This window comes from Mobula hypostoma, chromosome 7 (assembly GCF_963921235.1).
Source record: "Mobula hypostoma chromosome 7, sMobHyp1.1, whole genome shotgun sequence".
Classification (NCBI taxonomy): domain Eukaryota; kingdom Metazoa; phylum Chordata; class Chondrichthyes; order Myliobatiformes; family Myliobatidae; genus Mobula; species Mobula hypostoma.
This window is the reverse complement of record NC_086103.1, coordinates 122813422-122838428: the sequence shown is the minus strand read 5'-3', so window position 1 is coordinate 122838428 and position 25007 is coordinate 122813422. Positions and strand designations below refer to the sequence as shown.

General features: G+C 40.5%; 2 protein-coding genes across 7 annotated transcripts in view; both read left to right on the top strand.

Annotated features, from left to right (window-relative positions):
* hikeshi (heat shock protein nuclear import factor hikeshi) lies at positions 1-12119 on the top strand. 4 transcript variants are annotated; one of them, XR_010018697.1, is made up of 6 exons: positions 1-183; positions 1620-1857; positions 4038-4189; positions 5404-5522; positions 8617-8797; positions 9436-12119. XR_010018697.1 is itself a non-coding variant. In XM_063053899.1 (6 exons), the coding sequence occupies exons 1-5, from the start codon at positions 154-156 to the stop codon at positions 9488-9490; spliced, it is 594 nt and encodes a 197-aa protein (XP_062909969.1). In that variant the 5' UTR covers positions 1-153; the 3' UTR covers positions 9491-9511; positions 10398-12115. The 4 variants fall into 4 exon arrangements, 3 of the variants coding, with proteins under 3 accessions (XP_062909969.1, XP_062909968.1, XP_062909967.1); XM_063053899.1 differs by lacking the exon at positions 8617-8797 and having other exon boundaries at positions 9436-9511; positions 10398-12115; XM_063053898.1 differs by lacking the exon at positions 8617-8797 and having other exon boundaries at positions 9436-9511; positions 10338-12115.
* Positions 12120-12209: 90 nt separating this feature from the next.
* LOC134349496 (coiled-coil domain-containing protein 81-like) overlaps positions 12210-25007 on the top strand; it is an 89018-nt gene continuing 76220 nt past the window's right edge. For 2 of the 3 annotated variants that reach the window (XM_063053895.1, XM_063053894.1), the window contains exons 1-3: positions 12210-20777; positions 20942-21003; positions 21513-21666. In XM_063053895.1, the coding sequence (XP_062909965.1) occupies positions 20699-20777; positions 20942-21003; positions 21513-21666 (295 nt within the window). In that variant the 5' untranslated portion in view covers positions 12210-20698. The remainder of the gene's footprint in view (positions 20778-20941; positions 21004-21512; positions 21667-25007) is intronic. The other variant, XM_063053896.1, reaches the window with a different exon arrangement.

Below are 25007 nucleotides of genomic sequence, written 5' to 3'. Positions count from 1 at the left end.
GTGTGAAAGGTCGGAGGGCGGTGGCAGCGTTGCGGGTTCGAGAAGATTCTGCGTTTGCCAGTGAGGGAAGGGGGGAAAAGGAGCACTAACATGTCAGAGATTGTCCGGAGTTGTGTCCGAGACACTGAGTGACAGCGCATCTGTTGAGACACCATGTTCGGGTGCCTGGTTGCGGGTCGATTGGTGAGTTTATTTTGGAATTTCTTCCGTGCGCAGCATGTACATTTTGGCGTTAAAATATTATTTTTCAAACCAAATAGTTTTGAGTTTGGAAAGCAATATGGTAGTTTCAGTTGGTGAGAAGTAATGTGGGGAATAAACGACTGTTTTGGGGGAATAAAAGGACCAATTGGTTTAAATTCTGTTTCTCTGCCCTGCATTATTCTGGGAACGGTTTGGCTTGTGTTGTTAGTTTGCCTTTTATGTCCTTGGTTTGAAGTCATCAGTCAATTCCTCGGTCTTGATAATGAGTGGAGTGTTGTTGCAACACCACTTGACCGGCCTCCTTGTCGCCGTCTGAGGTTCTGCCAACGACAGCAGTAGTGTCATCGGTGAATTTATAGCTGGCGTTCGAGCTGTGCCTGGCCGCACGGTCAGAAGCGCAGCGAGTGTAGAGCAATAGGCTAAGCACGCATTCTTGGTGTGTGCCTGGTACATAGGCCCAGGTTTTTGAAGCTTGTCGACTAGTACTGATGAGAAGATGGTGTTGGTTAATGTTTACTTGGAGCAAAGCTCTACTTGTCCAGTGCTGTATGTTGCAGAAGTAACTCGCCAATAAGACAGTAACTTGGTGGGAAAGGTGAGGTGGTAGTTGTGGGATTGATAGTGAAGTAGGTTTGGGTATTCAGGTGAGAATGAGTTTCATAATAGGAGTTCCAAGACTAATATTTCTTTACTGAAGTGTGCTGCCTAAGTTTAGTGCAGTATTCAGGATCTGAGCAAAAGAGAGTGAAGATAGTTTCCTCACCTTTCTATTCCATGCCTGATGTCAAAAGTGGCTTCCTTTTTAAATTACTTTTAGCAGTAAGTTATTTAAACAACATTGTTCCTTTACTGTTTTAGGAAATGGTTCCTCCTTCCCTGGATGCAAAATAGGAAACCTTATATGTTGCCATTTAGAACTCCTTGATAGTTGAGGTGAATAGGGAATGCATTTAAGAGAAAGGAGGATGCCACACAGAGAAGAAAAAGACCATTTATCTGTCTATTGATGTTATCTCGCTTATCCATCTAGCAATACAGAATGGATCTTCAGGCCACACTGCCCCAGCAACCCCTATTAACCCTAACCTAATCCTGGGACAATTTACAGTGACCAATTAACCTACCTACTATGTCTTTGGACTGTGGGAGGAAACCGATGCACCTGGGGAAATTATGTAGAGAGACTCCTTGCAGTTGGTTCAGAATTGAACTCAGATGCGCCGGACTGTAATGGCGTTGTGCTAGCATAAAAACCTTACATAATGGGCTGATGAAATACGACTTCATGGTTCATTGTAAAAAAAAATGTGCTTTTGTCTCTGTTATAACTTGGCCGTTGTGAAAATATTATAATATATCTTGGGCCTCTTTTTTATGCTATTTATCCATTAGTGGTGTTTCTCCTCAATATCTAGGTGCAGACAGATGCACAACAAGTTGCAGAGGGGAAATTTGTCTTTAATCTTCCTGATTATGAGAGCGTCAATCACGTTGTGATCTTTATGCTGGGGACAACACCATTTCCTGTAGGAGCAGGAGGATCTGTCTATTTTTCTTACCCAGACAAGTGTGGGATGCCGGTGTGGCAGTTACTAGGATTCATAACTAATGAAAAACCCAGTGCAATATTCAAAATATCACGTTTAAAGACACGTAAGTAGAAGTTGGCTTTCAAAATAGTGTCTCTTATTATTGAGTATAAGGGAAAAGACAGATTTAAATATTGAAAGAAATCTCGATAACTATGGAAGTATTTTAGTTATTTAGATTTTAAATTAAACTTTAAATATTAACAGCAAATGCAGCAGTCAATTTACACACAAGGTTCTACTTGCAATGATGAAATAAATATTTGATCTTTGTTGCTGAACTGTGTTGGGACTGATATCTTTCATGTCTTCCTGAAGACTCGGGCATGCCTGAAACGTCGACTGTACCTCTTCCTAGAGATGCTGCCTGGCCTGCTGCGTTCACCAGCAACTTTGATGTGTGTTGCTTGAAGTTCCAGCATCTGCAGAATTCCTGTTGCATGCCTTAATGTAATAGTTTATCAAAAAAACATCTGCCTTAGCAAAATTGTACTGACTCTTTGTACTGCTATGATGGTTCAAGTCCTCAGAATGTGGAGTTTCAAGTCAGAGTCGTTTGGTTTTGCGATAAAGCAGCCATTGACTTTTAAATTACAATATCACTACTAAAACGACAAACTAGTGTACTGAATTAGGCTGCTGCCAGGAATCTCCACCATGGTTTGAAGGTGCCACCACTCACCTGACCTAATCTATCTTTCTGACCTTCATCTTTGAGACTAGTTGTGAGATTGAACAATGACTGTACCATGGGCAGTGAAATGTGGGAGATCCTGCTTCAGAAAGCCCTTGACAGAAAGCAAATCTAGGGTAGACTCGTCTTTGACAAAGCTTCCATTGACTATCTCTGGTATTCTAAGATAACGTAGAACAGTACATCTCAGTACAGGTTCTCCCCCCCCCTTTACGAAAATAGAGCGTTCCTATGAAACCCTTCTTAAGCCGAAATGGCGTAAAGCAAAGAAGCAATTACCATGAATTTGTATGGGAAAAATTTCTGAGCGTTCCCAGACCCAAAAAAAACCTACCAAATCATACCAAATAGCACATAAAACCTAAAATATCACTAACATATAGTAAAAGCAGGAATGATATGATAAATACACAGCCTATATAAAGTAGAAATAATGTATGTACAGTGTAGTTTCACTTTCCAGAATTGGGAAGATATAGCCAAAAACCGATTTGTAGAAAAAAAAATCTTCACGTACACGCATGCGCACACACTTGCCTGCACAAGGCTTCGCTGTCATGGTAGTCTTTCTCTATAATGGCTCACTGCAAAACAAATGCTGAACGCTATTTTCACTTTTCGTAAAAGCGAAAATCCTTGTTTGGTTAGCGAAAACAGGTACTAATGTATGTTTTGAGTAAAAGTGAAGTGGCGTAAAGCGACCATTTGTAAAGCGGGGGACACCTGTACTGGCTCATTGACTGACAATATTGTGGCTATCCTTTAACATCCCCAAGATCAATCTAACTTTTTCCTACCACATAATCCTCTATTTTTCCTTCAACTATATGCCTATCTTAGAATCTTTGAAATGTTCCTAATCTATTTGGGTTTACCACCACCCTGGCTGTGCATTCCATGCACTTGCCACTCTGTGTTTAAAAACAAACTCTTACATTCCCCCCCCCCCCCAACTTGCCTCCAATCACTTTAAAAGTATGTTCTCTTATGTTAACCATTGCCATCCTGGGAAAAAGGTCTAAAGAGGAAATCCCTAGCTTGCTCAGCCTTTCCATATAATGTGTAAGATTAAAAAAAAACTATTAAGATCAAAATAAATAATTGGAAATCATTTCAAAGTTTTAACAAAATAGTTAGGAACATTGAGCTAAAGCAAAATCATGCAAAACCCTAAGCTTCCCCTCTGCCTTTTAACCTTCAAGTTCAAATTCCCCAGTGAAATCATTGGAGTTTCTAATCCTACACCAGGTTTATTGTGGTATCAGATCTTAATGTTAATTCCTCCAGCATTACTCACCTTTGGTATAAAATTGTAGTCAAACATCGTACTATGATGGATTCTACCTGAAGGTTTTGCTGTGTAATTTATTCAATTTATAGTCTAACTATATCGTGCTTAGAAATAATTTTTAAATACAATAATTATTGAATACAATTCTACTAGTGTGCAATTTTTGTATGTGTGGTATAATTAACAATGCACTAATAACTTCATTGGAAAAGTTTATATTGTATGCTAGAGTGTTTTATTTGTGCATATCACCATGCAGAAGAAGGGAGCCAGCACCCTTTTGGGACAATGAATATTGCCCAGACGCAGTCAATTGCCCAAATTGGCATCTCTGTGGAGCCCATGGAACTGTTAACGCAGCAGACTCCAGAAGCAAGTGCATCTGTATCGACAGTTGATTCATTTACACAGGTAGGTGCAGAAACAAGAGTGTTCAGAGAAGTTTAGAAAAGTACTGTAAGTAAAAGAGTGGATTTAGAGGAAGAAAATGAGCTGAATATATATCAGAACACTTCAAACTTGAGAAGTCACTGCAAAATAAATATCTATACCTCCAACTGCTCATATTCTAGGTGAGAGGGAACCAATCACAGACATATTAATAAAAACAATATTAATAATACAATAACAAAAATAATAGTATTAACCTATTAAATGCTAGAAAACTTGAATTTTTCTGCTGATCTTAAAAGGCAAATGCAGCAACCATGTTGATAATGCCACGCTTTGTTCACTTTTTTAAGTTACTTTGGTAAATTCAGCCTTGCATTTATATCAGCTGGGGCAGTAAATTGCATAATATTTTATTTCCTGTTTTTTAAACAAAATTTTAGTCTCAAAATTGATTTAACTTTTTTGTTTGGCTGAGGTTTTACTTTTGTGTTGGAGCAAACAATAACTATTATACCAGTAAAATCTTCTTCGGTGTTTCTTCAGTATAAAAGTACTTTGAACTCCAAAAAATGCTTTTGACACTTAATTTGAGAGGTGAGGAAGATAATTGTTTATAATTGTATTGATTTAATCTATGATAGATTTATGATTACAGTTATAACTTGTATCACTGTAGATTTCTTCTTGGGAACAATAGACTTTCCCTTAAGCATTTTGGTCAACTCTGATTTAATTGTTAGATTTCTTTCCTGGCCCTGCAGAAGTCAAAGAAACAGGGTAATTGTGTAAAATGACCTTAAAATTTTGAATTTGCGTGTATGGCTCATGAATATTTATTTTTGGTAAAAGAGCCATTAATGTTCTTGTTTCCCTCCTAGTCCAAAATCTAGAATGGAGTAATTTTGGGAACTTAGTTCCATTTTGGGTTAACGGTTTTTTTTAAAAAAAGATTGTCTTGATGTAATTTATGTGTAAGTTAATCTGTGAAAGAATCGTAAACTGTTAGCACAATTTTTTTTTACTAATCTGTATCATTCATGCTTCTGAGTATTTTGTAACTCGAATTCAGTAGTCTGTTCCCTCCCTAAAATTATACACACTTTTCATTCAAGAATCAAGTTTGAAAATGTCTCTTGAATACTGCTAGCAGTATTTTAATTGTAATCATTTTTGAATTTTGTGTTGAATACTGAATTTCAGAGTCTTAACTGTCCTTTAATTTATGTTTTCAGTTTACGCAGAAGATGCTAGACAACTTCTATAATTTTTCATCCTCTTTTGCACTGACTCAAGATCGGATGACTCCAAATCCTACTGAGATGTTTATCCCTGCAAGTGTTGTCATGAAATGGTAAATATACAATACATGTCTATTGTTAACCATTTTCAATGACAATTATAGGATGTAGAGCTGGGTTGAGAAATGGCAGATGGAGTTCAGTTTGCAAAAGTAAAGTGTGAAGTGATTCTCTTTCAATTTCTCTTTCAGCTCCTCCCAGTTTCTCCAAACTCAAGGTGTAGCCATGGGCACAAGCACGGGCCCCAGTTATGCCTGCCTTTCTCTTGGCTACGTGAAACTGTCTATTTTCCAAGCCTACACTGGTAATGCTCTCCACCTCTTTCTGTGCTCCATTGACTGCATTGGTGCTGCTTCCTGCACCCATGTTAAGCTCAGCATGTTCATCAACTGTACCTTCAACTTCTGTGCTGCCCTCAAAATTTAATTGGTCATCTCTGACACTTCTCTCCCCTTTTTCAATTTGTATCCATATCTGGATACAGATTGTCTACTGATAGCTTTTATAAATCTAACTTCCACAGCTCTCTTGACTGTAACTCTTCTCTATCACATAAAAATGCTATTCCTTTTTCTCAGTTCTTCTGTCTCTGCTGCATCTATTTTCAGAATGAGGCTTTGTATTCCAAAACATGTGAGATGTCCGCCTTCTTTAAAGACCAATTTTTCCCTTCCTCTGCCAGTGATGCTGCCCCCCCCCCACCATTGATAACCCACATCTCCATTTCCCAGACATTCACTCTACCACCATAAAAAGGGTAGAATTGTCATTGGAGCCCTATTCTAAGAATGGATGTGATGGCATTTGAGAGTGTACAGAAGAGGTTCACGAGAATAATCCTGGGAATCAAAGGGTTAATATATGAGGAGCGTTTGATGGCTCTGGACCTGTACTCACTGGAGTTTAGAAGAATGCAGGGGAACCCCATTCAAACCTATAGAATAATGAAAGGCTTAGAAAGAGTGAATGTGAAGAGGATGTTTCCAATACTGGGAGCATCTAGGACAGGGGCACAGCTTCAGTCTACAAGGACACCCCTTCAGAACAGAGAATAGGAGGAATTTCTTTAGTTAGTGAATCTGTATAGTTCATTGCCACAGATGGATGTGGAGGTCAAGTCATTGGGTATATTTTAAGTTGATGTTGATAAGTTCTTAATTAGGTTCTTGATATCAAAGGTTACAGGGAGGAGACAGGAAAATGAGGTTGAGAGGGGAGAGGGAAAAGAAATTAGCCATAATTGAATAACAGAGCAGACTCAAAGGGCCAAATGGTCTAATTCTGGTCCTTTGTATTATGGTCTTATTAGTCAGGAGATTGAGTTCAAGCCATGAGATAACGTTGCAACTATAAAACCCTGGTTAGCCCACATATGGAATAATGTGTTCAGTTCTGTTCACCTCGTGAAGGATGTGGAAGCTTTAGAGAGGGTGCAGAGGAGATGTAACAGGATACTGCCTTGTGCATGTCTTATGAGAATGGGTTGAGTGAGCTCAGGCATTTCTCTTTGGAGTGAAGGACAAGAGGTGACTTGATAGAGGTGTACAAGATGGTAGAAGGCAGAAACTTCTTTTTCCAGGGTGGGAAAGTTTAATATGAGTGGGCATAATTTTAATGTAATTGGAGGAAAGTATCGGGGGAATGTCACAGGTAAGTTTTTTTCCCCCCCACAGAGTGGTGGGTGCACGAAACATGTTGCCAAGGGTGGTGATAGAGGCATATATGTTAGGAACATTAAAGAGACTCTTAGATGGTCACATACATGATAAAAATATGGGAAGGAAAGATTAGATTGATCTTAGAATAGGTGAAAGGTTGGCACAACATTATGTGCTGAAAGGCCTTATACTGTGCTGTAATGTTCTATGTTGAATTGTTACATTCTACGGCATTTTGATCAAATTGCTATCTTTGAAAAGATTTTTCCATCTCTTGATCCAGTGTACATCAATAGAATCAAATATTTCATTTTAAAATATTTTAAAGTTCTGTACCATGATAAGATATAAAAGCAGGAGTGGGCATGCGTGCACCCCTCAAAATAAAGCTCTATTCAATAAGTTTATCTTTCTCAAGTTTTACATTATTTATCATGGCGCTTCATTCCCTTGGTGATCAGGAATTTATTAACCTCAGCCTTGAATACACGCATGTTCTAAGCAGTCACAGCCGCCTGAGTAGAGATTTTCACAGCTTCACAGCCTCCGGAGTTGTTTCAATTCTAAATGATCACGGTTCACCTCAAGACTACAGACAAAATGTTAAGAAGCATATATTAACAAAAATAATTTGACTTGTGAACCGGTCTTTTTAACTTTAAATCTCTTCTGATGGTGATTGGAAGACTTGTGGAATAAGTGTCCAGTAACAGTAACTTATTGAAGATATCAAGCTTAACTAGGTTCAACAAATCTTTTTGTTACTTCAGTTAGTGGCAGCTTTATTATTCACACTGTATTTGAAGATTCTCCTTGTGGGGCTTTGAGCTAGAGAGATTTCTGCAACTTTGTTCACTAAATATTTAGCAGCCTTTTGGAGCTCAGTGATGATGGCTGGTTCTTTGCTTGTGAAGATCAGGAGGGAAGAAGAGTCCTCAGGAGCAACGGCACGATCATGGTGACTGTAGAGGCCACTTCTGGATTTGCAGACTCTGGAGCACTAGGGACATGTGAACAGATGGGGTGCTGGCACTTGGGTAGTAGGATCCTTCCTGCATCTCCTCTTCTCTTCAGCAGTCGTTCTGGATTCCTCAAAGTACTTGGCTGCCCCATGGATCAGCATTCTCCAGCGATCTCTGTCATAAGCCAGCTGCTGTGCTGCCACTCATTGACCTCAATGTTTGCCTGAGAGTGCTGCTGCTGAAGTTGGTCTTTGTACCTCTTGCGTGGGGCACCACGATCTCTTGCCCTGAGAGAGTTCTCCGTAGAGTATTGCTTGCGGTAAGCTGGAGTTGTCCATGCAAGACGTGGCATGACCAGCGAAGCTGCTTGAGCAGCAAAGTGGCTTCAATACTTGGAAGTTGAGCTTTCTCCAGTGGAAGCTCAGTAATGTCTTGATATTGTAGCTGGTTCAATACTGTAAATGTGTCTGATATTCCTGTTTATGATCTGTATTTTAACCTCCATGTGCCATTCACATATTTTTCAGTCATCTAGAACATAGGGAACATCAGACTGCTTGGTGATTCTGCTCATGGCCCTGGGTAAATCTTCCATTCACAAACTTAACATGAATGGATTTGATCAGCAGTTATTCCCAATAACTTAAGGATCTTTTTGGAAACCTAAGTGATAGTGGAATGTGTCCATGAGGTTGTTCCTAAACAGAGGTAAATTGGAAGATTGTATTAATTGATTGGTGTATGATAATTATTGTATTGCTTTCATGTTGACTTTGGCTGTGACTTATATTTAAGATGTCCTGCTGAGTAACATTTCTTTGTTGGTACTAGCTACTTTACTAAGTAGATGGTTTGATTGTTATTTTACAAGTGATTTATTTCTTGGGTGGTGGTGTTGGGGGAGGAAGAAAATTACACATAATCCATCTCTATAACACTTTCTTTTATCCGTTATATAAAAACAAATGTGGATTGCAATGAGCACTTACTCGGACCTGTTCAGGTATTGCAAATAAACAGCTGATTTGAGGTTTCATTTCTGTATTGACAGTGAAGTATTTATTTCTTTTTGTCACCCAGCGATTAATTGATTTTAATTGTATGCTTTGTACGAAAAGACAAGAATTCCTGGCAAATACTTCTCTTCCTTTGTTATTCCCAAAACACATCAGATAATTATTGCAGTGTTTGAAAGATACTACAGGAAGAGTGATTTGTAAAGGCCAAAAAATGACTGACTTAATCTCAGCAGATATACCAAGAAAACCGATGTAATCTTTGTTCCTTATTTTGCTTATTTAATTATGTTATTAATCCCTCTGTTTTCTTTTTTCCCCATTTATCAGGTATGAGAATTTTCAAAGAAGATTGTCCCAAAACCCAAATTTTTGGAAATCATAAACTCTGCTGCGGAAGTGAATTGTAACTATCAATGCTGTTCATCTGTTTAAACCATTTTTTAACAAATCTTTCACAAAATGTCACTCTGAATACAAATTTGCATAGTAATCAAGTTGGTTTGTAATTTATTTTGGAATACCTGTCATGTGTATATTATAATTAGTAAGAAACTTTTAAAATTGTGTTTGAACTGCCACTTCTATTTAATGAATTTACTCTGAATTGGAATTCAGCAGCTGAAAATGCTTAGAAGCTTTATCACATATATTAATGGCATGAATGGGTTGTTAGTCATCCTGAAAGAAATTCAGAAGGATACAAATATAGTTCTTAAAGCAACTGCAATTTTTAAAATATTGTATCTAAAATACTTTCTAATTTTTTTGCTAAAGTCAATGGTGTATATAACTTATGAAGACGTGGCTGTGTTTCAATGAACACTGCTTTATTAGTTTAAATTTTATGCTCTATACTGATACCTCCATTCTAGTCAGTTATTTACATGAAATACCACTTTTTTCCTCTGTATTTTAAACTTATAGTTACCAAGGTAAAGAAAAACTGAAAAATTGGATTGGAAGATATTCCAGTGCTTAAAGTGCATTGAGGGAACATTTATATGTTACCATGAATCAAGGCCAAACATCTCAAATTTCAACATAATCAAACCTCAAAGTTCTGAAACAGGAAGTTCCATTATGATAAACTTTTACGTGAAATTTTGGTTGTAACTTGCTGGATAGTATTTTGTGACAGTCGCAAGTCATGAGTTGAATATGGCTCAGTATGGTTTTGTAGAAGAGTGTTGGTTGTATATGGAGTAATATGCTTTTCCTTACATTGATAGGAGTAGATGGAGTAACACAAGTAGAAGATGATCTCTCTGTCTCTGTACTTGCATACCCAGGTCCACTTCAAAGCAAAGTGCATGCAAGAAATGCTGAAGAGCATTGTGAAGAGACTTGTGGATGGGAAAGGGGCAGGTTGTTGGAGAAAAGGCAGAAATTTGACGGTAAAGCTAACCACAGAATTGGTTTAGTAGAATTCATAAAGATTTGTGGCAATGGAAACTTATCAATGTAATGAACACTGTAATGCAACCCAATGAGAAATGAACAACATATATAGTCCTTAAAATGGGTGGATGGTACTTAATGTAGTGTTGACTGATTGGTACTTAATATAGTATTTGCCCTAAGGTAACTAAATTTTTGCCTTGAGACTAATCATCTATATAAGTCGAAAAGCTTCCAATACAGCTGTTAGTGGGGCAACAAGAAAGCTTCTTTTGCAAATTCTTCAAGTACAAATTGACAACTGGATGGAGGATCAGGGTTGCATGAATTGAAAATTATTCCAAATATCACTGGGATACAAGATTAGTTAGCTATTCTAACTAGTCTGTTGAAATGGAGGCTTTTTGTGCAAAAGGATCTTCATTTCAGAAGGTCATTTCTGAAACTGGAAGAGAATGACAAATGGCGATCCTTCTCAAGATCTTCATAATTTTCATCAAAAATAGTAAGTGATGCTGGAAAATAGCTTATAACTAAGAATTTATTTGGAAGCACAGTTAATTATTCAATTTGCTTAAAGCATTGCTTTTAAGATTACGTTTTTTTTATTGAGTTCATCTTTTACTGACGGGCTGTATTGGGGGGGGAAAATATTTTTTAACCACTCATCATCATCATCATCATCATCATCAGGTGCCATGCCAAGTTTGAGCTTTGACTACCATGTCCCACATACTCCTGTTTCGGGTCAAGTGGATCAATTCATTGGTATTCATTGCCAGTTCTCTGGCTGCTGTCTCCATCATCATTTATCTTTGCCTTCCACTTGCTTTGTTCCCTTCGATCTTTCCCATAATTACCGTGCATCCTAACTCCTCTTTCCTAATCACATGTCCAATGAAGTTACGTTGCCTTTTCATGATCTCATACATTACTTCTCTTTTTGTGCTTGCTCTGTTCATGACATCCTCGTTAGATGCTCATTTCGTCCATGATATTCTTTGCATCCTCCTCAAAAACCACATCCCCATTGCTTTTTACCATTAGGTATATTTTTCAGCTAATTAATGTATACCTTTGTAAATATTTGCCTCCAGTTTGAAATCTGGCACACACTAAGGCAAACGGTTGTTGACACCAACTAGTTTGTTGAAGTGTGTGCCAGATTTCTACCGCCCATAATATCTGGCATTGTTCCTCAATCAAAAGTTCATCTGAAAAGGACTAGCTTTATTATTTAGATGATGACCCCTCATTTTAGACAGCTCGAGCAGCCAAAATAATAATTTTCTCCTTTGATCAGTTCCCTTAATATTTTGGAAGATCATTTCAAAAAATAACTCGTTCTTAAAATTTAGGAGCTACCTCTTATGTATATAATAATCTAAAATTTTATCTCTTAGTTTCCATGTGTCATCAGTGTTAATCAATGAAAAGAGAAGTGAAAAAAATCAATGGCTCTAAATTTCTATTAACTTTCAATTATATAACCATAATCATTCCTTCACAACTTTATTTCCATGTGACACACAAAATGCTGGAGGAACTCAGCAGGCCAGGCAGAATCTATGGAAGAAAGTACATTCGACGTTTCGGGCTGAAACCCTTCAGTAGGACTTGCAGCACCTTTAGAAAAAAGTACAGTTGACAACTGTTCAACTGTACTTTTTTCTATAGGTACTGCAAGTTCTGCCAAAGGGTTTCAGCTGGAAATGTCGACTCTGCTTTTTTTCCATAGATACTGCCTGGCCTGCTGAATTCCTCCAGCATTTTGTGTGTGTTGCTTGAATTTCCAGCATCTGCAGATTTTCTCTTGTTTATTTTCATGTGAGTTTTGATTGTCAACCAACATCTTATGTAAGGTGCCTGGTTCTTCCTCCTTCCTGTACTTTTTTTTTTGAGTTTTTCTGTTGAATCTATTCAGATAATGCCACTTTATATACAATCGTTATTGAAATATTTTTTAAATCTTCAATGGTGGACTTCTTCCTCTATTTTTCACAGTAGCCTCAATTGTTCCTCCCTATTTACTGCAGTTGTGACCTTAACCATTTTTTCCTCTCAGTTTGGAATCATAATAAGATATATATTTGGGGACGGATCACTGATGGAAGCCTGAGTACTGATATCTACGTTACCTGAAGACATAATTGGAATAAATGTGCTGCAGGGACAATCAGTGCAGACTAAATTGGGAAAGTTCACATTTGGCATCTTAGTGGGATTTGTGAAGTGGTAACCTCATGAAATACCACCACCTAGTGCTGTGGTTTGTGTGAAGCAGTACAGAATAGCAGGAGGAGATTAAGATGTTTCAGATTACCATCAAGGGTTTGCTAAAACAAGGTGTGATTGGGCATGTAACCTCAAGAGTGTAACAGTTCTGTGTAGCCATTAAAGGAATCGGGCAGCTCCAGTCACTAATAAGCTGGAATCCAGGGGTGGAGAGCAGATGCCCTAAACCCAGTCACAGAAACAGTTCTGCAGCAGCAGGGAGAGAGTGGTTTCAGCCAGCTAGCTGAAATGGTGGCATGAGTTGCCTCCGCTGCACGAAATCGATAAGCTGCACATACAGTATACAATCTCTTGGGCAGTGGCATTTGGGAAAGCTGTGTGGATGATAGGGTAACTGATACAGGGAAAGCCCCTGTGTTAGCAGCCACTCTCGGAACAGATCTGGGAAGCAGCCCAATGAATGGAGATCATTGCTTTCCATGTAGACGCCCAGCAGAAAGACTCCTCTCTGTCTATCACTTTTAATAATAACGTGAGCCAGTTAGAATGAGTAGATCTCTTTAGCATTCTGGAATCCCATGTAGTGGGACAGTGGGCACATAACATACTAATGCCACCTTTGTATGTGGCTGCATCAGGTTGTGCATTGGAACCTAAATATGTGGACACTAAGTACCAGTATGTGCCGAGATTCTATCTATCTCTGATGGGGCCTAGGTGTGCAACAAGAATTAGCTGGAGCAAGCTGCGCAGGTAAAATAGAAACTGGGACTGTAGGGAGGGCGCCCCTATCAACCGGGAAGAGCCTAGTCATCAGATGTGAGGTGCTATTAGAATTGCTGTACTTGGTGCAGGTGTGGCCCTTCCCTGACTCCTCCAGCTTGGCAATCACCTGAGCTGTCTTCAGATTCATCTGGGGATCTAAGATAGAGCTGGTCAGATGAGTCACAATGCAGAAGTCCTTGGACAAAAGGGGCAAAAACATACCCAATATTGCCCTCACTCTGATGACCACCTTCATGTGTGGCTTCATCAGGCTGTGCATGGAACCTAGATACGTGGGCACCAAGTACTACAACGTGCAGAGTTTCTATTGTCCCCTGTGTTGAGAAGGATGGGTCTGGGTAGGGAGCCACACCACATCTCATCAGATGGTTGATGCCGCATTACCTGTCCTTTGTGGAAAAATTCTTCTAGACCAGTGTTTCCCAAGCTTTTTTAGCCCAACACCCCCCCTAAAAGCACTTTCATACTTGCCAATGGCCCCTTAAGCACCTTCATACTTGCCAATGCCTCTCTTAGGTACAATATACTTTTCAGCACCCCCACAATGTAAAAGTATGTCTACCATATGCTTTCATGAGAAAAAAGATTCTCCTTTAAGTTTTTATTTGTCCTGGGCTGGCTGGTGGAGCAAAAACATCAGCGCTGGACCCGGGAGCAGAAGTTCCCAGGTTGGAAACTAGTCGGGTCTGCCCCCGAGTACGCTTTCCATCCGTGCCGGGTTGAGTGTCGAGATCGCAACTCGACCTCGTAAAGGGAAAAATACTGCGAAAATGCCTGTGTGAGGAGTGGCTCGCCACGCAGTCTCTCTCTCTCACTCCGTGCCTTCTAAAAAGCCATGAAAAAGATATCATCACGGACACAGGCAGGCACACACCAAAAAAACAACAAATTTTTATTTATCTTTAAACCTAGCTTTAACAGTACCTGTACATTATACAGCAGCTTTGATATCAATGTGATCCTTGAGCTTGATGGTTTTAGCAAGAGTTGAAGTTGTGACAGCAAAAGCCTTAAGACCCCACACATAACAATATCCAAGCAGTTTTTGTTTTTTGTGAGTATGTGGTTCACTGCACTTGAAGCCTCTTTCAACTAGGCAGGAGGATGGAAATGCAATGAAGAGCAGTTTGACTCTTCTCCAAATACCAGGAAATTTTGTATGACAGTGTAGCCACATACCCCAAAGGCTAACATTTTTGAAAAGCATTTTTGCAGCTTCATTTTGAATTTTAGTGTTTATTTTCTTGTAAGCTCTCTTCCTGTTGTTCCACCTTGTGAAGCAAGGGGTTTATTATCCAGTCCAGAATTTCCAGATCGTTCAAATCCTTGAATTGATTCTAAAATCCTTCAGTGTCTGTAGGTGTAAGCAGTACTCTTGCAAATTACCATCTCTGAAAGAGAGTACTATACTTTCCATGCAGGGAAACTGAAAACATTCTTCTCCCAATGTTTTGCTTATATATTTCCAATAAAAGTGGACAACTCACTTTTTCCCTGGATTAAATTGAAATCCTCACCGTGCAGTTTCATATTTAGAATGTGCATTTTTTCATATAGATCAGCTAGGTATGCCATATCTCCACATAGAAGTTCAGTCTTTCCCATGCTCTTGTCGACATTGAGCAAATATTCAACCAATGTCAAAAACATTGAAGAAATTTTTAAGGAGAAGCCTTTTGACAGCCATCGCACTTCATTGTGAAGAAGTTATCTTGGCATAACTGGTGAAATGTTCTGCACTACCTGTGTATTGTGGAAAAGTTTTTCTGGACCAACACCTTTGATCACAAGTCCATCAGGCAATGGTCAGCATGGAACATCCTGCAGACACTGCAAGAGAAGTACTCGATAGATACAGTGGAGTGGTTTCTTGAGCAGGCTGACCAGACCATCTGGTAGAATGTCTCATTAACAAAGATCTTGCCTGGCTGGCAGTGAGATGGGTCTCCGAGACAGATCCTTCCTGCATGCGCGAAGCACCACTCCTACAGTATGCTGCCTGCGGGATGACTAGTGAGGAAGAGGCTGCAGCTCACCTCTTTGCGGACTGTGGGTTTGCAAAAAGGGTGTTGAGAAAGGTGAAAGAGCCTGTGTCACGGTTCATCCTGAGCAGCTGCATGACAGGGGACTCTGGTCTACAGCTGTTCTCATGGACACAAACATCAAGTGCTATTGGCAAATTATCAACTCACTGAAAGATTCTGCTAGCTAAGGGGACACACAGAGGCTTGGAACAGTCACCTCAAAGGCTCGGTGGGGAAGAATTACAGTTAGTGTACTTATCCTACTGGAGAGGAACCCCTCAATTATAATAATAATATTCTCCCTCCCCAGAGTGGCACACAATACCAATATGTACCAAGACTGTTTACCCTCCTCCTTTAGAACTAAATGGACGCAATCCAAGATGTCCCTGACCCTAGCACCTGGCAGGAAATATACTTATCCGTGTGTCTCTATCATGTAATATAAGCACCCGGTGTGAGAGATTTCATTAAAGATTAATGAACAGTTGGGAAAATGTAGAGTGTAGGTGCAAGGATAGGTCATTTGTCCTTTGAGCCTGCTCCACTTTTCAGTATAATCAGTTTCGGTTGAACTCTCTACCCCTAAAATAAATAACTCATTGAATACATTTAATGATTTGGCTTCAACTGCATTTCAGTGGTAGTGATGCCACAGATTCATAAAAGTACATTTATTTTTTACTCGTAACTGATTTATCCCTAATCCTTACTGCCATTAGAAACTTCCTTCTTGCATCTAATCTTCCAGTCCAGTTAGAATATTAGGGGTTTCCCCTCTCGTTCTTGTATCCTGTTAGTTTACTGAGTCTAATTAATCAAACCTCTGTACATATATGCCAGTCCTGCCATCTGAGGAATCTTCACTAAACTTGCTCCACAGCCAGAACTTAAACAAGGGTTGTCTTTTCAAGTCTCTACAGCTGCAGCAAAATTCCCTGCTTTGATACTCCAGTGAGGGTACAATCACATGTTTACCTTCAGAAATACGTACAAGACAACCTGGTCCAGTTGCAGCTTCTTTCCCAATCTCTTCCAATTCTGATGTGTTTTTTCTATTATTGCTACCAAAGTTGCAGAGACCTTACAATACTGATGTAAAATCACTCTTTTAGAGAATCAAACTGCTAAAAGCATCTGGCCGTGTCTCTAGATCCTGTGGAGATCAAGTGACGGAGGCATTTGCAGACATTTTAACCTCTGCCTGCTTCAAGGAGTTTCCCACCTGCTGTTAAGAAGACCACTATCATCCCAGTACCAGAGAAAACAAGTCATTGTGCCTTAATGACTACAACCTGGGAGCTCTGACATCCAGCAGCATGAACATGAGATTCTAGATGTTGGAAATCCAGAACATCACACAAAATGCTGCAGGAGTTAAGCAGGTTAGGCAGCTGATGATCATTGATTAAGGGTAATTTCCAAAGATGCTGCCAGACATGCTGAGTTCTTCCAGCATTTTGTGTGTTGCTCCTCCATCACTCAGGTCTATAACAGATACCATCTTCCTGGCCCTTCAACTAATCTTTGCAGCATCAGGGCAGTAAAGACACTAATGAAAACTTATTTATTGACTACGATCCAATTTCAGTGCTATTATTCCAAGCAAATTCAGCAATAGAGTCCTAAACCTGGGTCTCAACACCTCCTTTTGCAACCCGATTGTCTTTACTAACAGGCCACAGCAAGGATATGCAACAATACTTTCAATATGATAATCCTTAGCACTGGTGCCCCATAAGGCTATATCCTCATTCAAGGCTGTGTGTTCAGATTCTGCTCAAACTCCATCAGTAAGTTTGCAGATGATACCACCATAGTGAGCGGAATTCCAAGTGATTTGAGTTGGGGAACAGGAAGGTGATAGCCTAGTGACATAGTCTCATAACAAGAACCTTCCTCTCAATATCATCAGAACTAAAGATCTGGTCATTGACTTCAGGAAGGGGATGAAGCTGTGCACATGCTCCTGTTTATATCAACACTGCTGAGTAAAATTGGTGAGAGCTTACATTTCTATGAAGTGAACAGCAATAGCCTGTTCAGTAGACATCATGATGAGACATCTAAAAAGCTTATCGGCAGCTCTTCTCCCTGGGGTGGGTAAAAAATAAAATTTGTCATGTCCCTTGTTGATGCATCAGAGGAAACATCCTATTGGCTCCATTATGGCTTGTAATGGCAACTGCTCCTGTGACCACAAGAAACAGAGTTATGGACAGCTTAGGACATCCTCTGCTTCATAGACTACAAATCTTGCTTTCTCCTTAAAGTGGCTAACATAAGGTAAAGATGCTACCCAACCGGGACATTCCTCTCCTATCGGGTAGAGCATGTGAAAGTATGTACCTTGAGGCTCAATGTCAGCTTCTGTCCCACTGTGAGAAGGCTATGGAACAGTTCTGTTAATATAAAATTGACTTGAACTCACAATCTGCCTTATTGCAGCCTTCCATCCTATTTTCTATCTGCATGCACTTTCTGTATCTGCAACATTCTGCATTCTATTATTTACCTTAGGGTACTTCAATACACTATTTGTAATTGAGTAATCTGTATGAATAGCATGCAAGACAAGTTTTTCTCTGGGCCCCAGTAGATGTATGTAACAATAATAAATTTGCCAAAATAGATGACTTCAAAATACACCAGTCAACCGCACATATGCAATTACTAAATTTAATTCCCTGATCCAAATAATACACTCAGTGGCCAGTTTAAGTACACCTGGTCATCTTGTTAATGAAAATATCTAATCAGCCAGTCATGTGGCAGCAACTTGATGCATAAAATCATGCAGACAGGTCAAGCAGTTTAGTTGCTCAGGTCAAACATCAGAATGGGGAAGAGATGTGATCTAAGTTATTTTGACTGTGGAATGATCGTTGGTGTTGGACGGGGTGGTCTGAGTATCTCAAATACTGCTGATCTGAGATTTTCATGCACGACATCTCGAGTTTACAGAGAATGGTGTGAAAAACAAAAGCTAGTGAGCGGCAGTTCTTTGGGCGAAAACACTTTGTTAATGACAAGTCAGAGAATAATAGACTGGTTCAAACTGATAGGGTGACAGTAACTCAAATAACCTCGTGTTACAACAGTGATGTGCAGAAGAGCAGCTCTGCATGTATGATACATCAAGTTTTGAAGTGGATGGGCTACAGGAGCAGAAGACCATACTGGGTTTCACACCTGCACATATAGTGGCTATTGTGTATATCATAAATTACGACGGAGCAGTGGAGACAGGCAAATGACTGATGCAATAGCTGCTGGCTGCAACTGCAAGAAGGGCCCGTTTATTCCTACAACAAACAAATGATCGGATTAAGTTGGTCGAGCGGCGTCTATGGGAGAAAGGAAACTGTCCGTATTCCGAGCCGAAGACTAACATCAAGACTAGTCGTTGCAGATTCCCGTCGCCTATCCTCATCTGTTCTTTAATTCGCGTATTGCTCACTAATCTGACTGCAGTTTGCATTTTGCGTCGGAACAGTGGAGAAATCAAATAACTAATCTATTATCCCGATTACATCCACCCGGTTCCTCTTCTTCCCTTACCACCTTATGGTTGGAAGATGGGTAGGCATGTTATTTTGTTACTTGTCACGTACTGCCACTTGGCTTGTTTTGCATTCGCCAAATAAAATAACTACACTGAGATTAATGTTAATCCACAAGAAAAAGAGACTAACCAATTTCTGGATGTGGACATTTATTACTGGAGTTGCAGGTAAAAGAAAAGCCCTCTGACGGTGGTCCGGTAGACCTTATCAATTTAACGATCGACGAAGTATCATAACTGCTGCGCGTGATAATAGAGCCTGCATTAAAAAGTAGCACATTTTAATAGTGCTGTGTTTACTGGATTTTCTTTAGTTTATTACAGGACCTGTTAATTATCGACGCTGAACAGAGGGACTATGTTTCAGCTGCGAACAGTTGGCTTGAAACCCACGTGAAATTTTTGGGACCCTGCACAGGCATTGCTGTAGAGTTTCCGGGTAAAATGTGTGTGTGGGGGACACTTGCATTTTTGGGGGTGAAAATTCTTGTCTCTAATAGCGACTTCCTACTATGTTTTTACAATTTTCAAGACTAGCAGTTTGTATGTTTATGGGTTAATAGGTTAATTAGTCATATGCGTGTGATTGTGGGCCGAAAGAGTCTGTTAACGTGCGGTATCCATAAATAAATAGCTGCTGCTGTCGTGAATCTGAAAGGGGGAAACGTGGTAGAGGAAAATGAATTAACATTATTTCAGGTTGAATATATTTCGGCAGAATTGGGGAAGAGAAAACAAGTGAGTTTAAATTGCAGGGAAGATGTGAGAAGGACAAATAAGAAAACGTGAATAACTATTCTGGATGACGCCAAGGTTCCTTTGCAGATAAGCTATAGATAAAGTTATTATTTAGTTATAGCTTGAGGGCAATTTGAAGGAAAACAGGATCAAAAAGCTATGAAATTAGAACGGTCATTTTTTTGCCAGGCCTTTCTTCCGCCCAGGTATTGTTGCTGCCCAGGTTGGGACCCAGCCAGTTTCGAATTTAGGACCACCCCTTCAAAGTCCAGTGCTGATGCCACTACATCACCGGCCAGCATTATTAATATTACATATTGATAATCCTTTGTCGCAAGTGGGAAAACGCTGAAGTTTGAAGTTACAGAAAAAAGCTAGAAATGCAAAGAAGATGGAGTGCCCGCTAATAGGATAGTGACTACGAGAAAACACAGGCCATATTGGTGTAATCGAAGTGAGGATTTTTAAATAGATGAAACCGGACGTAAGCAAAACTGCTGGGACTGAAATATGTATAGGAATATATTTGCCGGCAAAAGGCAATTGCTAGTTAGCTGTTTAACGGATGGTGACCTAGTGGCCCTCAATCCTGTTCTGGAGATCTCGGATAGCGTAGAGAATCCGGGATTTTCAATGCCAAGTGCTTGTCCACTTCGATAGTTTCGCCACTTGGTTACATGAAGAACACTTGTTGTCCGCGACGTCACACTAGGCAACCGAGTTGGGGTGATAGGTTGCCTGTCGCGTCCTAGCAACGGCGCTGCCGGCTGGTTGATGTCGGAAGCAGCGGCAGAGAGAAAGGATCGCCGAGCCAGAAGCTCAGGGGAACGCAAAACTTCAGACAATGCTTGAGACCATACAGTGCGCGATCTTAGAATTTGGTAGAAGCCTCTTCCTAACTCTCTCCAATCTTTCGGCTGACGGTAAAGATTTGTTCAATAATATTTTATTGAACTGATTATTCTCATACTAATAGTTTGGGTCAAACAAATTCATTTTCTTCTCATTGGCATGAGGTACAATTGAATCGCAGCGCGTGATATAGCGATTTCATGTGTCGAAAACTAAACGCTTGTTTTCTCATCAGATATTGTGAACATATGGGCAAATGTTTCTGCTTTCGTGGATCGCCATATGTCCCTACAGAAGGTAAGAGTTAACTGTGTCTTGGAAGTTGCTCACCGTTGTCGATAGTAAACTTCTGAATAAAAGGTGATATAAACTCGACAGCGCAATTGCATCTCTGAAATACGAGATAATTCTAGATTTTGCTGAATCCGAATGAATAAGGAAATATTAATATTTAATAAACAAGAAATTCTGCTGATGCTGGAAATCCAAAGCAACTCGGCCCGAAACATCAACTGTTCATTTCCACGGATGCTGCCTGAACTGCTTAGTTCCTGCAGCATTTTGTGTATGTTGATTAGTATTTAATACTTCAGTTAATATTTCCTCCAAAATATAAGTTGTACACGTGCTTGTTAAATTTTGCGGGTATGAACGACGAGGCATGTAATAAGTGGGGCAACGTTCAAAATCAACAAAATATCAGCAAAGGATGAATATTTTATATTTATAGTTTTAAGTATTGTGTTAACGATTAATGATAATATGGTGCGTAAATTTTCTTTTTTTTGCGAAATCTTGTATTTCAGGGAGTACACATTTCGGGACTGGGGACTTTTACTTTTTCACAGCAAAGACTGAATGTTGGACATAGATTCATATTAATTCAAAGGCCAGTATTCGTGATGTCTGAAAAACTCCTGCAGATCCATGGATTATCGCGCGCAAAACAGCACGTATCTGGTAATGTCATCTTAATACATCAATAATCAAATATATTCCAAATAATATATATATAATAGACGTATTACGAGTTAGCTGTAATTAATTGCATACGATGAAGAAATGTTAAAAGGTTAGCAAGGCATTCGTCAGTTCAAAAAGTAGAAAAATTACGTCATCTGTTGATTTACTATTAAATTCTCATTTTAAAAAGATTAAATTCGACCAAAATTCATATAGTATATCAACACTTATGATAATACACAAACATTAATTTGCTGTGGTGAGTAGCATAAAATATTTGGAAAGGGCTTGGATATTTTAATCAAGCCGCCCTTCGCATAACAACACTCACAAAATGTTGGAATAGGCATCATCCACAGTCGACGTTCGGGCTGAAACCCTTCTTCAGGAGTGGAAAGGAAAGGGGAAGGCGCCAGAAAAAAAAGGGTGGGGAGATGGGAAGGAGGTCACCTAGAAGATGTTGGGTGAAGCCAGATGGGTGGGAAAAGTAAAGGGCTGGAGTGGAAGGAATGTGATAGGAGAGAAGAGGAGAAAAGGAAGGAGGAGGGGGAAGCGATAGGTAGGTTAGAAGAGGAAAGAGGCCAGAGTAGGAAATGGAAGAAGAGGAGGCGGAGGGATTTTTTTTAAACTGGAAGGAGAAATCGATATTCATGCCATCAGGTTGGAGGCTACCTAGACGGAATATAAGGTGCTGTTCCGTCACCCTGAGGGTGGCCTCATCGTGGAACAAGAGGGGGCCGTGGGCCGACATGTCGGAACAAAAACGGGAATTATCGCTTTTGGCGGATGGAGCAGAGGTGCTTGACGAAAGGGTCCCCCAATTATCAACGGGTCTCACCTATGTGGAGGAGGCCGCATCGGGAGCACTGGTTACAATAGCAACCCTTGTAGTGAAGTATTGCCTCACCTGGAAGGAGTGTTTGGAGCTTTGAATGGAGGTAAGGGAGGAGCTGAATGGGCAAGTGTAGAATTTTAAGTGCCGGGAGGGAGATTAGTGAGGAGGGACGAATGGACAAGGGAATCATGAAGGGTGCGATTCCTGCGGAAAATGGAGAGTGGGTGGGTGGGTGGGGGGCGGGAGAGGGAAGTAAAAATGTGTTTGGTGGTAAGATTCCTTTGGAGAAAGGGGAATTTACGGTAATTGTGTTGGATGCTGAGGCTCATGGGGTGATAGGTGAGTGACGCCTCCCTCTATTAGGGTCGACCATGGATACTTCGTCCTAGCTGTCTAGATATGGCGAGTAGGCTGCTGCTAATATTGCAAGCTCCCCCCCTCTCCACACAAATGATGAACACAAAGGAACAGCTGAAGGGTCTCGGGCTGAAACGTTGACTACTTTTTCCCTTAGGTGCTGCCTAGCCTGCTGAGTTCCTCCAGCATTTTGTGTGTATTGCAAGGAACAGCAAAGACTGAGTTTTGTACCAGCAACGTCGCAGGAGTTGTCAGTCAGCGTTGAACTCAAGACTGCCTTAGGTCTCTAGCTCCGGATTTTTCCCTTGGGGGAGGGGGTTCCGTGAAGCCGCAAGGGTGCAGAGGTTTGAGATCAGAGCTTTCCTTCTCCTAGATGAACTACCAACCGCGGCTGACGAGCCCTTCCTGTCCGAAGCGACTGGTTTTAGACGCCAGTAACCCGCCTTTGCCTCTTCTGTCAGTAGAAACGGTGCCGCCGGGCTTAGTAGCTAAGGCACAGGTGAAGACGGGGAGGCTGTACCAGGTTGTCAGAGGCTAGCTGAGGCGCATGCCAATGGGAGCATTTAATGGGTAGTGGGGGCTTGTCCCTATTTATTACCACCCCCGGCTATAACAACCGTAAGGAACCGCGAGTGGTAGGTAAGGACAAGAGAACTCTTAAGAAGGCCGGAAGATGGGATGAGCATGGATGACCGGGGAATGGAGGGGATGCGGGCGGCATCAATAGTGGAGGAAAGGAAAACCCGCTCTTTGAAGAAGGAAGACATCTCTGATGTCCTGGAAAGGGAAAACTTACCCGGGGAACAGATGTTGCGGAGACGAGGAAAAGGAGAAAACGGAATAGCTATTTTACAAGAGGCAGGGTGGGAAGAGGTACACTATAGTTAAGATAGTCGTGGGAATCGGTAAGTTTATAAAAGATGTCGGTCGACAGTTTGTCTCCAGAGATGGAGACAGAGATATCACGAAAGGTGAGAGAGGTGTCAGAAATAGACCAAATGAATTTAAGAGCAGAATGGAAGTTAGAGACTGTTGATAAAATTGATGAGCTCAGCGTATGTGCTTGATGTAGCACCAATGCAGTCTCAGGAAGAATTGGGGAACATTACCAGGGAAGACTTGGAACATGGACTGTTCTACCTAGCTAACGAAAAAGCTGGCATAGCTTGGGTCCATGTGACTACCCCTTGAGTTTGGAGAAAGTGGGAGGAGCCTAAGGAGAGATGTTGAAGGTGAGGAGAGTTTCTCAGATGGAGTAGGGTGGTGGTGGAGGGGAACTGGTTGTTTTTTTGTTGAGAAAGACCTAAGGCCTTGATGGGGAACAGACTGGGCATCCACGGTGAAAATGAGGCTGTTGGGGCCAGGAAATAGAAAGTTAATGAAATCGAAAGCATGGCATGAGAAGTATCATGAATATAGGTGGGAAGGGACTGACCAAGGGGAACAGAAATGGAGTCAAGGTATGAGGACCTGAGTTCAGAGGGTCGGGAGTAGACAGAAACAATAAGCCTACCCAGACAGTTAAGTTTGTGGATCTTGGGTTGGAGTTAGAAACGAGAAATGCATCGTAAGGGAACTGAGTTTGGTGGCAGCGGATGGGAGTTCTCCAGAGTTGATGAGGTCAGTGATGGTTTTGGAAACAGGTTTCTGATGGTCTGCTGTGGGGTCCTCTTCAAGGAGTAGGTAAGAAGAGGTGTCTTGAGTGTTACCACCTGGCTTCAGCAAGGTAGAGGTTAGTCTGCCATACTAAACTAGCATCCCCGCCCCCCCCGTGAATTTGATGGTAGCGTTGGGATTGGGTCAGAGAGAGTAGAGGGCAGTGTGTTCAGAGGGGGTGATACCCCTTGAATCAGGCTGCTATAGGATAGAATTTTCTTTGTCATCAATTCTATGCATCAGAGACTACAGTTTAAAAATTGTAAAGTACTTTATACTTTATAATCCTGATATTGCGAATGGGGAAGTATTAAGCACATTAGGCTAAAAGTAGAAGCCATAAATCTGATATTTGTAGAAATGGAAGACAAATCAAAGAAATCTTTGCACAGAGAATCTGGAAATCACAGCTATAAAAAGCAATTTAGGGAAATACTATAGGAAAGTTGCTGACGAAAATGAAAGAGAATAGAATAGAGCATTAAGCAAC